This window comes from Lepidochelys olivacea (assembly GCF_965140295.1).
Source record: "Lepidochelys olivacea isolate rLepOli2 genome assembly, chromosome: 10".
NCBI lineage: Eukaryota > Metazoa > Chordata > Testudines > Cheloniidae > Lepidochelys > Lepidochelys olivacea.
The window spans coordinates 405824-420621 of NC_140420.1; the positions used below are offsets into that span (position 1 = coordinate 405824).

At 43.0% G+C, this 14798-nt stretch overlaps 1 protein-coding gene across 5 annotated transcripts in view; it reads right to left on the reverse strand.

The window, feature by feature from the left end:
• PDPK1 (3-phosphoinositide dependent protein kinase 1) overlaps positions 1–14798 on the reverse strand; it is a 161741-nt gene that overhangs the window by 89193 nt on the left and 57750 nt on the right. For all 5 annotated transcript variants that reach the window (XM_084642354.1, XM_084642355.1, XM_084642352.1 and 2 more), the window contains 2 exons: positions 3860–3957; positions 1350–1425 (listed from right to left, as the gene is read on the reverse strand). In XM_084642354.1, the coding sequence (XP_084498480.1) occupies positions 1350–1425; positions 3860–3957 (174 nt within the window). The remainder of the gene's footprint in view (positions 1–1349; positions 1426–3859; positions 3958–14798) is intronic.

Here is a 14798-nt window from a genome sequence, read left to right on the forward strand (position 1 = left end):
TAAGCTTGCTTGTTCCTAAAACACTGCCAGACAGCATACCTGACAGATCAACCAAAGGAACAGGAAAGCAACTACTGTTACAATCTAAGGCACTGATTTGGATACAGCTGTGTGTGCTCCTCAAGAACTACTTCCCGCTTCCCCATGTCTTTAGACAAAACTCCTACAATCACAAAACAAATCTTTCATTGAAGACTTTCATTTATGTCCAAAAGGTTAATGAGACTAAACAGCATTTGAGGCACTTTTTAGAAGAATCACTCTGTAGCAAGATTTTTTGATATGCTGGCTTGAAAAGCTGATTAATCACTTTACCGCAACATACATTGCGCCTACTTTGGTGAAAGACTTAGCATTAGCCCTATCCTAAAAAAGAAAAGTTATCTAAAGAGCCTACCCCAACTCAGAAAATACAAGCTCCTTGTAAAGACAGAGTGGATAATGAAAAGGAGTACTTGTGGCACCTTAGAGACTAACCAATTTATTTGAGCATAAGCTTTTGTGAACTACAGCTGGATAATGTCACTTCTAAAAGGAGATGGGTAACCTTCTAAAAAGTCCTTCACTAACCAAACTCTCTAAAGCAGTGAATACAGAAGGTATAATACTTAGCTGCATTATTTTAAAGCTGTAATATATACCTATTTCTAATCACTAATTTTCTGTTGTGGTGAGAGAATAGCCACATATCACAGGCTAAAACTGACTATGCAGGGTGGACAGAGACCAAGCTGCATGGGATTCCTATGTGAAAAAGATCTTAAGGGTGAAGCTGTGAGAGACGCAAAGCTATCTCCTGGACTATACAAGAGCTCATGTGGAGCTCAGTGAAAACACAAGTGGACTGAAGGACCAGACCTGTGGACTAAATAACTTAACTGCAAGGAGGGGGTGGGGAGTCATGACTCTCCTACCTATAGGAAAGGCAAAACATTTTGTTGAATTTACAACAGAAGTTGCTCATGTTGGAGCTGACTTATGTTCAAAATGGACTGAGAAAGGGTGGTGGCTCTTTGGATGCAAGACCATGTCTAAAACTTTTTGGTTTATTATTATATTTTCAGGACGTATAGCCTTTTCACCATCAACTTCCTTCTCACTACAGTACTGAGGTTGTGTCATAAGTCACTATGTCTGTAGAACCCAGAACTCACGAGCAATCCAGTAAGCCAGTGCTCACACATGGAATAACATTTGCCAAAAAGGAAATGTATTTTGATTTAAAATAACCAAGAGATGCTAAAGCAACATTTTGTAAAAGTAGAAGATATTTTAAATAAATATTTTAAAAGAGGAAAAAATTGTAAGCTAAGTCCATAAAATTCTCTACAAACACAAAGACTACTTACCTTTTGCAGGCAGATTTTTCTGTCAATAATTCCGGAGAAACGTATTGCGCTGTCCCTACAAATGAGTTTGCTCGTGCTGGGAGAAAAGGGAAAGAGATAAGTAAACCCTTAGTTAGATAAACCAAAATTTTATCTATTGAATAGTATGTAAGGCTACAGAACCCACCCAAATTCTGTGTCTACAGTAAGTACTTTTTTTTGGATAGGCAATTATAAAAATTTTTCCCTCCACTTTTATTCTTGGTAGAGGGTAGGCAAATAGGCATTTTGACTGGGCTAGCAGATTTTAACAGTTTTGCCAGACTGTGCTACAGGATATTACAGTTCAAATATGTTGGAGTTATCACATCTCTTAAAAAGGAGCTCATTCAGCTTGTGTTCTGTTACTTTGTGTTTCCTGCCTCTTCCCAGTGCCTAGCACTTTATAAGCTACACTCCTGGCACCCAGCATAGTATACAGCACACCTGCTGGGCTCCTCTGATGTTGCTAGCTTGTGCTGCACCTAATCCATTGCTTCACTCGTAGCACATACATCACTCGCCAGAAAACAAACCTGTTGGATGAACGGCAAGACTGTCTGGTGTCACTGGAGGGCATATATTGTGGTGGCACCAGGCCACAAAGATTTGCATTGAGGGAGGAAGAGAAAGTGCTACAGGAAGCAAAGAACCCCATTCCATTTACATTTAGCAACTCTTGACAGTAATTTGGAGAATCTTGGCCCTGAACACACAATACTTGGGAATTACTCCTTTCTGCCCCCTCCTCTCTGAGGAGTACTAAACAAGCCATGAGCATAAGTTCAAATAGTTACTCAAAATTCTTCCTCAGGACAGTGCCTTGTTATAGTCAGTACTATATTCTATATTCCTTTACCTAAATTAAGGATGTATATTGCATAAAAAGACACATGATGGCTTTGTGTTCACCTCATGCTATTCTTACTTTTCAGTTTATTGAAGAGCAAGGCAAATCAGCAAGTTGTTACAATGCACAGCAGTTTCAAGGCAACCTTTAAGATGGTTAGTTATTAATAACTCTTATCCAAGTCTTTCTTTTTGTTGATAAATTGTATAGTCAATTGCTTGACCACATTTTAGTTTATTATGAAATATATTCAAGAGACCAAATAATTAATGTCAGTCAGGTTTTTTGCTGTGACACAATAAAAATATAGTATAGTAAAAAGTTTTATATGATACCAGTCTCCAGGAAGCAGTCTCATACAGCGTTGTTACGTTCACCTTAAACAGAAGGTGTGCTCCCAAAGTTACACCCCTAAAGCCATCTTTTTATACCCTACTTATTTACAAATACAAGGTATTATGTACATCACAAACTAAATTTAACCAATCAGCTTTCTACCTAATTTTTCTGGTAGTATGGTGTACCTCTTATCTTTCTGTTCTAAACACAGGCATTTGAAATACCAGGAGTGTGACAGCACCTCCTAGGTTTGTACTAGGATACAACAATCCTATATCTTATCCTCTTCCTTTGGGACATTCCAATACTGGCCTGTGAGAGTAACTCTGTACCTGCTCGGTAAAAAAAAAAAAAAAAATCAAATCATAGGAAAGTTGTCAGGATCAGGACAAACAAGACAGGAGGTACACCATACTACCAGAAAAACAAGGCAGAAAGCTGATTGGTTAAATGTAGTTTGTAACAATGTACATGGTACCTTGTACTTGTAACAGATAGGGTATAAAAAGTATAGAGTTATATAGGTAACTATATATACACTACACTACACTACACTACACACACACACACACACACCAGCCACCATATATTGGTCAACATTTCCTTGTCTGAAATGTTTAAAAACACACTACAGTACAATCTCACAGACCCTGCCATTACACAGAAGATTGTTTTTAAGAAAAACTATTACAAATTAAATCCCCAAATGGTGGACGTTTCCCAGTATGTTATCTCAATATCACAGTAGTCATCAGCAAAAGCCAGCTTAATGCTAGTTATATTGTTTTAAAAATACCAAAACAAGACCTCAGGAAGTTTAAATACCCTGTGTTTTCAGTAATAATCTACCATCAATTGCACCAAAATATCTGCCTCTCTCTCACATTTTAATTTAAGTCACTGCCATGGGAGACATCCTAGCATATATAATCAGAAAAGACAAGAGGTTTTTCTTGTCAGACAGCCAGAAGGATATACTGTTTTGTTTCTTTTCTTCAGAAACACAGAATAAATAATTAAGCTCCCTTTCCTATATTTTAAACTGGAGAGAAAATTGGCTTTATTCAAAACAAACTCTACCAGTTCTAAATCCACACTTTATGAGCCGATCCACCCAAGCAGAAGTTTAAAGTCAGAATTGTTTTAGGACAACAAAACTATATCTCGACTATGGTATAGTCACATGCAGTGTTCAAAGTCAAGGATAGTTTAACTTAAATTCAAGAGATTTACATTTTAGGGAACTACTTTTTCTTGAGTAGTTCACTGGGATACAGGATCAGAGATATGAACAATTGCATACCTTGTCTACTATCTGCAGATAATACTTTTGCTGTTCCAAAGTCTGTTATTTGAATGTGCATCTCTTCATTTAGCAAAATGTTCTCTGGCTTAAGGTCCCTGAAAAAGGTGGAGTCTCAAATTTAAAATTAAACATGTGAAAACCAGATATCACATTTCAATTCTGAAGCTAACAATATCCTTAACATGTATTCTGCAGGTCATAGCACTATATATACAAAGCTTTGTACATATAAATTAATCCATCAAGAAACCACAGGAATTGTGTAAATACTATTGTGGCAATTTTTATTTGACCTGGGGGAATCAACATTTAGAGTGGGGATAGCAGATTTCATAAAGCCCACAAATTTTTCCAATCCTTCTAAAAGTTAAAAGGAGTTAATCACAAAATGGAGGTCAACATGCATCTCACTTGTTCAAAAAAATCTACCAAAAAGAGTAGGACAATTGTAAACCTTATATTTAAAGAACATATGAGACTGATATGGTAATACAGATGTGAAATTTACACTACTTGACTAGAACACAAAACATCACTAAGTATGAAATATCACTGGCCCAAGAATGATCATCCCACAAAACTGAATGAATGGGACAAATGAAAACTATACTAAGGCCATAATTGTGCAAACTTCACACATGGACTTCTGCAGGCCTCCAGTTGTGATAAAAAACAAGACCATGTCAACCAACCAACACCTAGCTGCTGCAGGATTCTGTAGTTAAAACTTAAAGTGGTTCTACTTAAGAGTGAACATGAAAAACAGCACTGTAGGGTTTCACACTTATTGTGTCATTGTTGTATCAAAATTTCCCCAGTTTACAAGAGTTTTTGTTTTTTTTTTAAAAAAGCAAGCGTTCTTCTAAGTGCTAGCCCTGAAAACTAAGACTGAGATCTGAAAGTCAAGCTGGGGTCTTTCTGGCTCGTGCTTCATCAGTAAAAACTTTGCAAGTTCAATGCTGCTTTCAGTAACCCTTGTGCAATATGATTTTCCTCAGATCATGCGCCAGTTAGGTCTGTGCAACAAAATGATTTTTAATGGCAGATTTCAACCAAAGAGCAGAATTTGGTGGCAATGCAACTGCGTAATTCTGTTAATGACGCATAAACCAGAAGGTAGGCCAGTTCATTCCCGCACAGTCATTTCAACTCTGCAGAGCTGACAGCAGTGAAAACTGATTGAATACACACAGGAAACAGATCTGCTGAAAAAGTAAGGTTACTTATGTTACAGCAACTCAAGTTATTTGAGATGTCTTTGTCCATACAAATCCCACTGTTTGTGTAGGCCTCTCCATGCATGCAAGTCCAGAATCTTTTAGCTAGCAGTGGCCACTGGAAGATTGGCATTAGGGTGTGCAGGGCACATGTACGTCTTTTCCCCCACTTACAAGTGCATAAAGGGTGGAGCAGTCCCAACTACCACTCAGTTCCTTCAGTAATATTGATATCTAGGAGGACAACTCTGTTAGTAGGGAATGATGGCAGGTCATAGGAGCCATATGGATGAAAGCATCTTGAAGAAATTTCTCACCTTGTGCAATAATGATGGTTCTTCAAGATGTGTCCCCCTATGGGGGCACCACCATAGGTGTGTGTGCATCCCTGCACTGCTGATCGGAGAACTTCAGTAACAGTGTCCATTAGAATCATAGAATATCAGGGTTGGAAGGGACCTCAGGAGTTCATCTAGTCCAAACCCCTGCTCAAAGCAGGGCCAATCCCCAACTAAATCATCCCAGCCAGGGCTTTGTCAAGCCTGACCTTAAAAACTTAAGGAGGGAGATTCCCCACCTCCCTAGGTAATGCATTCCAGTGTTTCACCACCCTCCTAATTTTTCCTAATAAAAAAAAGCTTTTCCTAAACCTTTTCCAACCTAAACCTCCTCCACTGCAACTTGAGACTATTACTCCTTGTTCCGTCATCTGCTACCACTGAGAACAGTCTAGATCCATCCTCTTTGGAAACCCCCTTTCAGGTAGTTGAAAGCAGCTATCAAATCCCCCCTCATTCTTCTCTTCCGCAGACTAAACAATCCCAGTTCCCTCAGCCTCTCCTCATAAGTCATGTGTTCCAGTCCCCTAATATTTTTGTTGCCCTCCGCTCGATGTTTTCCGATTTTTCCCACATCCTTCTTGTAGTGTGGGGCCCAAAACTGGACACAGTACTCCAGATGAGGCCTCACCAATGTCGAATAGAGGGGAACGGTCATGTCCCTCGATCTGCTGGCAATGCCCCTACTTATACATCCCAAAATGCCATTGGCCTTCTTGGCAACAAGGGTACACTGTTGACTCATATCCAGCTTCTCGTCCACTGTAACCCCTAGGTCCATTTCTGCAGAACTGCTGCCTAGCCATTCGGTCCCTAGTCTGTAGCGGTGCATGGGATTCTTCCGTCCTAAGTGCAGGACTCTGCACTTGTCCTTGTTGAACCTCATCAGATTTCTATTGGCCCAATCCTCTAATTTGTCTACGTCCCTCTGTATCCTATCCCTACCCTCCAGCATATCTACCTGAATATGTACTCTCTCTCCTTGTGCTGTGCCATGAGGCTTGTCAGCATGCGTGGGCTAACCCCTGTCTGTTCCTTCTCTACCGCAAGAACTCTAAAGTAGAGGGTAGGAGGGTGAGTTGTGGAGCACCTATAGGGGCATGCATCTCAAAGAGCCACCGTTACTGCATGTAATAGGGCCCCCTTTGCTCCTGCCTCTGCTCTGTTCCAAAAACCACTCAGAGACCTTCTGTCTCAGCAATCACCAGTGCAGTTTATTTACAGGGTGCAATTCCCACCACCTTCTCAACACATACAGCTTGGGGGTTTCAGTCTGAAGGACTTTCCAGCCTCTGCAGCCAGGAGAGAAGAGCTACCACTCTCCTTCCACTCTCTGCCTACCCCCTTTGTCTGCCCCCCGGCTTCCTTCCTCTGAGGCTTTTATGGAGCCCCAGACTAATTAGGCTGGCAGCCACTTCCCTTTTGTCAATCAGGTTCAGGTTTCTCTAGTCAGCTCCAATTTCCTTAACTGGAGCTGGCGTGACATAGGGCTGGCTCAGGTGTTCCTGCCCAGCACCCTGCCACACTGCACAAAGTGAGTAACTTCCTCTTATGCTTCGAGTAGTGTCCCTATGGGTGCTCTACTGTCAGTGACAGCGACGTGGAGCTGAAGATGGCACTGAAGGTGGAGTCCCCAGTAATTGCATAGTGTTCTGCGAAAGTGTGGACTGACGCCCATGTTGCCACTCTACATATCTCTGAGATAGAGATTCTTGAAGGTGACAGAAGAAGAGATAGACTTGGTGGAGTGTGCATGAATAGTCTGGAGGGGTCACGATGCAAACTTGGTAACACTGTCTGATGCAATTCAAGACTCACTTGGAACGCCTTTGGGCTAATATTGCGGAGACCGTGGATCTTTTCACGATGGAGAGGAAAAGCCTAGGGGACGTCTTGAAGGCCTTCATCCTATGCAAGTAGAAGGCCAGGGCTCTCCTGACATCTAGAGCATGTAATATAGCCTCCCTCCTGTCCTGGTGAGCCTTGAAGTAGAAGACTGGAAGGTGAATCAATTGATTTATGTGAAACAGAGAGATTACCTTTGGGATGAATTTTGGATATGGCCTGAGTGTAACCTTGTTCAGAAAAAAAAACAAAACACTGTGTGGAGGGTTGAGGCGTCAGAGCTGCTCTCTCTCCCGTTCTCTTGACTGAGATAATTGCTACCAGGAAGGCCATTTTCATTGATAGGTGCATCAACAAACAGATGGCCATGGGTTCAAAAGGAGGCCTAGTCAGTTCTTTCAACACCAGGTTTAGGTCCCACATAGGGATAGGAAGCGGAGGCTGTGGGAAAAGATTTACTATACCTCTAAGAAACCTTTTAGTAGTTAAGTCTGACAGCACTGAGTAGCCCTCTACAGGTTGGTAGAAAGTTGTTATAGCCACTAAGTGACCCCGAAGAGGGCTTAGAGATAGTCCTGACCATTTTAGGGTCAAAGCATAGTCTAGGATATGCGGAAGAGTTGTAAATGTTGGGGAGATTTATTAGTACTTGCACCAAACCTGAAACCTGGACCATTTCTGCAGGTAAGTATGTCATGTCGAGGACTTTCTATTGTGTAACAGTACCTCTTGTACCTCCCTTGAACAGAAGCTTTCTCGGTGTTGGAACCAAGCAGAAGCCATGCCTTGATGCAGAGAATCCCCAAGTTTGGATGTTGGGTACATCCTCATTCTGCAAGAGGAGGTGTGGGATGGCCATAAGAGGAATCAGCAGGAACACCATGAGCTGTACCAGGTCTGTCTTGGCCAAGTAGGAGTAATCAAAATGACACCATCCCTTTTTTATTTTCAGCAGGACCTTCAAAGGTAGGGGAAATAGAGGAAAGGCAGAGAGAAGGTCCTTGTTCCAGGGGAGGAGGAGTGCTGTCCCATCCCCGTTCTGGAGCAGTAGCGTGGACATTTCTTGTTCAGGCAAATGGCGAAAAGGTCTGTGGATGGCGTCCCCCATCGTCTGAATAGGCTGTGAAGCATTGTCAGATGCATCTCCCTCTCATGGTCGTGTGGGAATTTGCAACTGAGATTGTTCGCTACTGAGTTTTGTGCACCTAGGAGGTAAGCCATACACAGTGTAACATTGTGGGAGATGCACCATCACTTCTGCGCATAAGGAGGGTGACTGGTTTCTCTCACCAATTGATGTAGTACATATAGGCTATGTTGCCTGTTAGAATCTTTGTGCGAGATTCTGTGATCAGCAGGAGGAAATGGGCGCAGGCGTTCCTGACTGCTCTTAGCTCGAGGAGATTGACATGAAGGGATATCTCCGCCAGTGACCATTTGCCTTGTGTTGTGAGGCTCTTTAGATGTGCACCCCACCCTATGAATGAGGTACCAACGGTGAGGAACAATGATGGTGACGTCTGCTAGAAGGGAACCCCTTTGCAAATGTTGGCTGGGTCCTTCCACCAGTCTAAGCAGTTTTTGACCCTGGTGGGTGGTGACAGGGATTTGTCCAGCCTGTCCTTGTTTGATCTGTAAACGAAGCTGACTCACATTTGGAGGCATCACATGTGAAGCATGGCATGTAGTATTACCGCCATGCATGCTGCCATATGCCCCAAGAGTTGGAGGCAGAGCCTGGCTGGTATTTGTGGGCAGTTTGAACAGTGTCTATGAGAGTTACTAAGGATAGGAACCTGTGTTGAAGGAAGAGGGCTTTGGACTTTAACGAATTACGGTCAGCCCCTATGAATTTCAGGTGTTGCAGTGGAGTGACTGTTGACTTTTGGTGTTGATCAGTAGACCCAGTTCCGTAAACAAGTGTACTGTAGCTTCATTGACTTGGTGAGCCTCTTGGAGACATCAGGCTCTGAGGAGGCAATTGTCCAGTTAAGAGTAGATCATTATCCCTTGAGAACGTAAACAAGCAACCACTGAGAGAACATTTAAAATACTTTTGGGGTCGATTATAGCCCAAAGGTTAGCACTCTATACTGGTAATGGTCATGTCCCAGAGTCAATCGGAGAAAACATCTCTGAGCCAGTAGGACTAAGATATTAAAATAGGTGTCCTGGCGGTCGAGTGCCAACAACCAAACAGTCTCCCTGTTCCAACCTTGGAATGATTGTTGATAGAGTGACCATCTTGAATTTTTGAGCCTTGAAAAAATGTTGAGAGCCCAGAGGATTAATATGGGTTTCCAGCCTCCCTTCCTTTAAGGGTATTAGGAAATAACGAGAGTAGAACTTTTTGCCTCGTAGATGTCAAGGTACTGGTTCTATGGCTCCTAACTGGAGGAGGCAATCTATGTTTAGTTGTAGTAAACTCTCATGAGAAGGGTCCCTGAAGAGGGATGTGGAAGGTGTTGTGGAGAGTGTAGGGAGGTAAAATGGATCGAAGTACCCAGTTTGAAGGATCTGTAGGACCCATTGATCTGTTATGCATTCCCAGGCACTTTGGAATGTTGCCAGATCGGTGGCCAAATGGTTGTGGAATGATGGTCAGCTGTGTCAATCGGGGGAGAGAGTGTGGTCTAAAGGCATTTGAAGTGCTTATCTGCTAGAAGGATTGCCTCTTTGCAAGAGAGGCATTTCTTGAAGCCCGGTGAGCCCAGCATACCCTGCTGGGGAAGGAGTCCCCAAAGAGGAAAAAGGCAGGAAAGAAACTGAAGTAGTCTTTTTTTAAAAGCGTACAAGAAGGAGAAACAGCTAGAATTACAACTACGAACTATGAGGCTAATTAACTATAGAAATGCAGCTTAAAATGATGGTCCTAATAGACTGCAAATAGCGCGGTCTGTAGCCAGGGGCAGTAGAGAAGGAACTGAGGGGTGTTAGCCTGCTTGCACTGACTAGCCTCGTGGCACAGCACGAGGAGAGACAGTGCATGTGAAGGCCTAACGGACACCGATACCCAAGTTCTCCAATTAGCAGCGCAGGGATGCAAGCACACCTACAGTGGAGCACCCACAGGGCCACTACTCAAAGAACTCCAGTTACTGTAAGTAACCTCTCTTTTTTCAGCATTTGTCCACATGGATCTCACTGTAGATGACTGACTAGCAGTTACCTCTCAAGGACATAGATAATACAAGTCCTACCTAAATAACGTCTGCAAGGTAGCTCTGCAAAATTGAGTATTTGACTTAAAAGTTGCCACAATAGAAAAGTGTTTAGTAAATGTATGAGCTGACCACCATGTAGTTGCCCTACAAATTTCCGATATGAACTCTCCTAAGACATGCTACTGAGGAGCCTGAGCCCTGGTAGAAAGTGCCCTAACTGAATGCAGAAAGGGAAACTTATTTATAGTACAAGAAATCTTAACACAATCAAGAATCCATTTTGCAAGTCTCTATAGAAACTGCCTGTCCTTTAGATTTACTGCCAAAAGCTATGAAAAGTCTGAGAGACGTCCTAAAGGCCTTCATTCTAGAGAGATAAAAAGATATGGCTCTAAATTAATATACAATATGGAGCTTAATTTCAGCTGGGGTGCCATGAGGCTTAGGGGAAAAAAAGAAGTACAGGTAAACATATAAAACAGTTAAAATGATCGTCCGAAACCACTTTCAGCAGAACTGTGTGACCTGGCCTGAGTGTAGCTTTATGCTTATGGAATATTGTGTAAGGGGGTCCAGCCATTGAAGTCCGCAACACACTCACTATGAACTGAAGTGACACTTCACTAAAAATGAAGTTTTTATGGAAAGAGGATACAAAGAATAGGTTTATCAAGGCTCAAAAGGAAGATCCACTGATGACCTCAAAACTACATACAAATCCCAAACCAGAAAGGGATCGCTAACTGGTGGAAACAGTCAGACCCCTTAAAAATCTGGAAACGGGTGACAAAAAAAGCTTATATAACCCTTTATCTGAGGGTGAAATGCAGATATAGTTGTAAACGTACTTTGACAGAATTGACAGACAGTCCAGAGTGCTTCAAAGAAAACTGATAGCTCAGAATAAATGGGACAGAAGAGTCCTGTGGTTGGATAAGTCTCTGGTCAGAACATATTGAAAAAGTCTCCATTTAGTTAAGCATCTGAGCCTAGTAGAGACTCTTCTACTACGACAAGACCTCTTGAACAGCTAATGAACAATTCTTCTCAAGCAAGGTTAACCAGCGAGTGTCTATGCTGGCAAGCTTAAAGTCTCTGGGTTTGGGTGGAAGACTGGACTGCAGTCTAAGAACTGATGTCAGGAATGATCAGGAGCTGAGGAGTCAGCTGGAGTGAAAGATGAACAACATCTGAAACCAAAACTGACAAGCCCAAGTAGGGGCTATTAGCATTTTTGAGCTTTGTCCAGACATTTTCCTGAGCACTATGGGGATTAACAGGACAGATGGAAAAGCGTGCAGCAGTTATTGATCCCACTGCTAGAGATCCTGGACTCATTCCTCTCCAGGAGCAAAATATAGGTAATTTCTTGGTGAACCTATTGGCTATAAATATCAACAGACCCCCTCCACTCCCGCAGTCCTGAAATAGAAGACTCAGAACTAAGACTTTTACCTCCCATTTGTTGGAGATGGAGCCTTTCCAGATGAGGAAATCAGCATTTTGAATGCCTGAAAGACGTAGAGCTGGATGTGATGACATATGCATCATTTTTATAAGAGGATTGCTTCCTGATAGACAGATGATCTTGCACCCCACAGTCCTGTTTATACAATACATCACCACCATATTGTCCATCACGATTTGGATGGTAGAGTTCTGAAGCATGGGCAGGAATATTTTGCAAACTAGATGAATGGGCCGTCTACTCTAATGCATTTATATGTAAATGCCACTCCGCTTGGGACCACCAATCCCTGCTTAGATGCATCTCTTACAATAGTCTTGTGGGAAGGTTTGGTAGAATGGGGACTCTGACAGACTTGAAGGGGGTCTTTATCCACCAATTCAGAGACTCCAGAATTTTCAGGGACTTGCACTGGCAGTTCCAGTGTATGTCTGACCAATAAATGGATGAACCTGTAGAGACGTCAGATCCAAAAAGGATGCCAACCTTCCCCCCCACACACCTTTTTCTTTAAGAAAAATGGAAGTAGAACCCGTTGGCGCACACACACACTCAATCACACATCAGTGAAGATGACTACCTATTTCACCCAGCAGTAGTTTGTTGTGACAGGGGTCCCTGAAAAGGGAATTGGCATAGACCAAAATTAGACAAAGTACTTATGTTGAATCATTTCTAAAACTGACTAGTCAATTGCAATGTTCCCTCTAATTTTTTCCATCCATGACCAGAATGAATTTTGTTATGTGCACCAATTATTGAGGTAAGGTGTGGATGTGCACCACCAGTAGAAACAAAAAACCTAGATATAATATCCCTATGGTAACTTTTAAAAATATAATTACTTCAGCCAGGACAGGTTAGGCATTTTAGAACTCACTACTCAAAGAATTAAATTTAAGCATAAAAGAGAAATAAAAATTATGAAATGCATAGACCAATCAAAAAACTCAAACAGCACGTTGAAAGAATAAAATTACAGAGAATATGTGCATGTTCACAGCCTGGCAAGACTCCGAGAAGACAGCAGCTGCTCTGGGGAATCCTTCAGGTAATCAATATTGCTTACTCTCACACTATATGGTGCTTTTCCTTAAAGCCCCAGTGTGTATACACTGGCACAGAAATATGTGTAACAGCATGCCCTTGAGTTCTGGGAGAAGTGGAGCGGCTTCCTCCCATGCTAAGTTATAGTCAGAGGACTAAAAAACTTAAAGTATCTGTACACCCGAAGTGTGGAGTCCTGGCTGACAGCTCTGACATGGAGCTGTGCACCGACAGAGAAGTCAGGCCACTGCCCCAGTCCTGGGCAACATGGATCCAAGATGGGAGAATACATCTCCCGGACCACATTCCTCATTGAAAGGCCTCCCCCATTTTTTTCTACAGAGGACCCAGCCATCTCTCTCCACCAGAGGCAGCGCCTCTGTGGAAGTTACTGTCACTTTAGTGTTTACACATCAATTTACAGTGTTATGACTATATTCACAATGGAAAAAGACAGAAACTCAGGGATTGTTTTAATTAACGTGCAGAATTTCAGATGATGGCAAAATGCAGCCCAAATGGTGGAGCCTCACTAAAATCCCAAGTGCTACTGTTTCTTTTCAGCCCTATGATTTGCTGTTGTATGTTTCCCTTTTAAGTAGATAGGCACTCAAAGCAGACACAGCAGCAGCAGACACCAGCAGGCTCCCTCAGTCCCACTCCTGAGCCCTGTCGCTCCTCCCTCCCTGGCTCAGCAGAGATGGGGTATAGGGCAGGAGGAGAGGGACACCCCGACATCAGCACCCTCCTTCCCCACCGCTCTGCATAACAAGTGAGAGGCTCCCGGGAGCAGCTCCAAGGCAGAGGGCAGGAGCAGTGCGACAGTGGGCAGAGGCACACCTGAAGTGCACAGCACTTGATAGCTTGCTGGGTGGCCACCTGGCCATGCAGATTAGAGGGAACTTAGGGTAGGGCCTCTTTTTTTCAGATAACAAGGCTCTTACAAGCATCCAAAAAGTATCTGATAACAGTGAGGGCATCTCAGGCCTTTGTCTAGAAAAATATAGTGGCTCAGACTCTGCTTCCTCTTCTCGTAAGTGCACAGAGCTCTAAAGAATGGAGGGCCTCTCGAGTCCTTCAAGTATGAAGTGCCTCATAGAATCATAGAATATCAGGGTTGGAAGGGACCTCAGGAGGTCATCTAGTCCAACCCCCTGCTCAAAAGCAGGATCAATCCCCAATTAAATCATCCCAGCCAGGGCTTTGTCAAGCCTGACCTTAAAAACTTCTAAGGAAGGAGATTCTACCACCTCCCTAGGTAACGCATTCCAGTGTTTCACCACCCTCATAGTGAAAAAGATTTTCCTAATATCCAACCTAAACCTCCCCCACTGCAACTTGAGACCATCACTCCTTGTCCTGTCCTCATCTACCACTGAGAATAGTCTAGAACCATCCTCTCTGGAACCACCTCTCAGGTAGTTGAAAGCAGCTATCAAATCCCCCCTCATTCTTCTCTTCTGCAGACTAAACAATCCCAGTTCCCTCGGCCTCTCCTCATAAGTCATGTGTTCCAGACCCCTAATCATTTTTGTTGCCCTTCGCTGGACTCTTTCCAATTTATCCACATCCTTCTTGTAGTGTGGGGCCCAAAACTGGACACAGTACTCCAGATGAGGCCTCACCAATGTCGAATAGAGGGGGACGATCACGTCCCTCGATCTGCTCGCTATGCCCCTACTTATACATCCCAAAATGCCATTGGCCTTCTTGGCAACAAGGGCACACTGTTGACTCATATCCGGCTTCTCGTCCACTGTAACCCCTAGGTCCTTTTCCGCAGAACTGCTGCCTAGCCATTCGGTTCCTAGTCTGTAGCTGTGCATTGGGTTCTTCCATCCTAAGTGCAGGACCCTG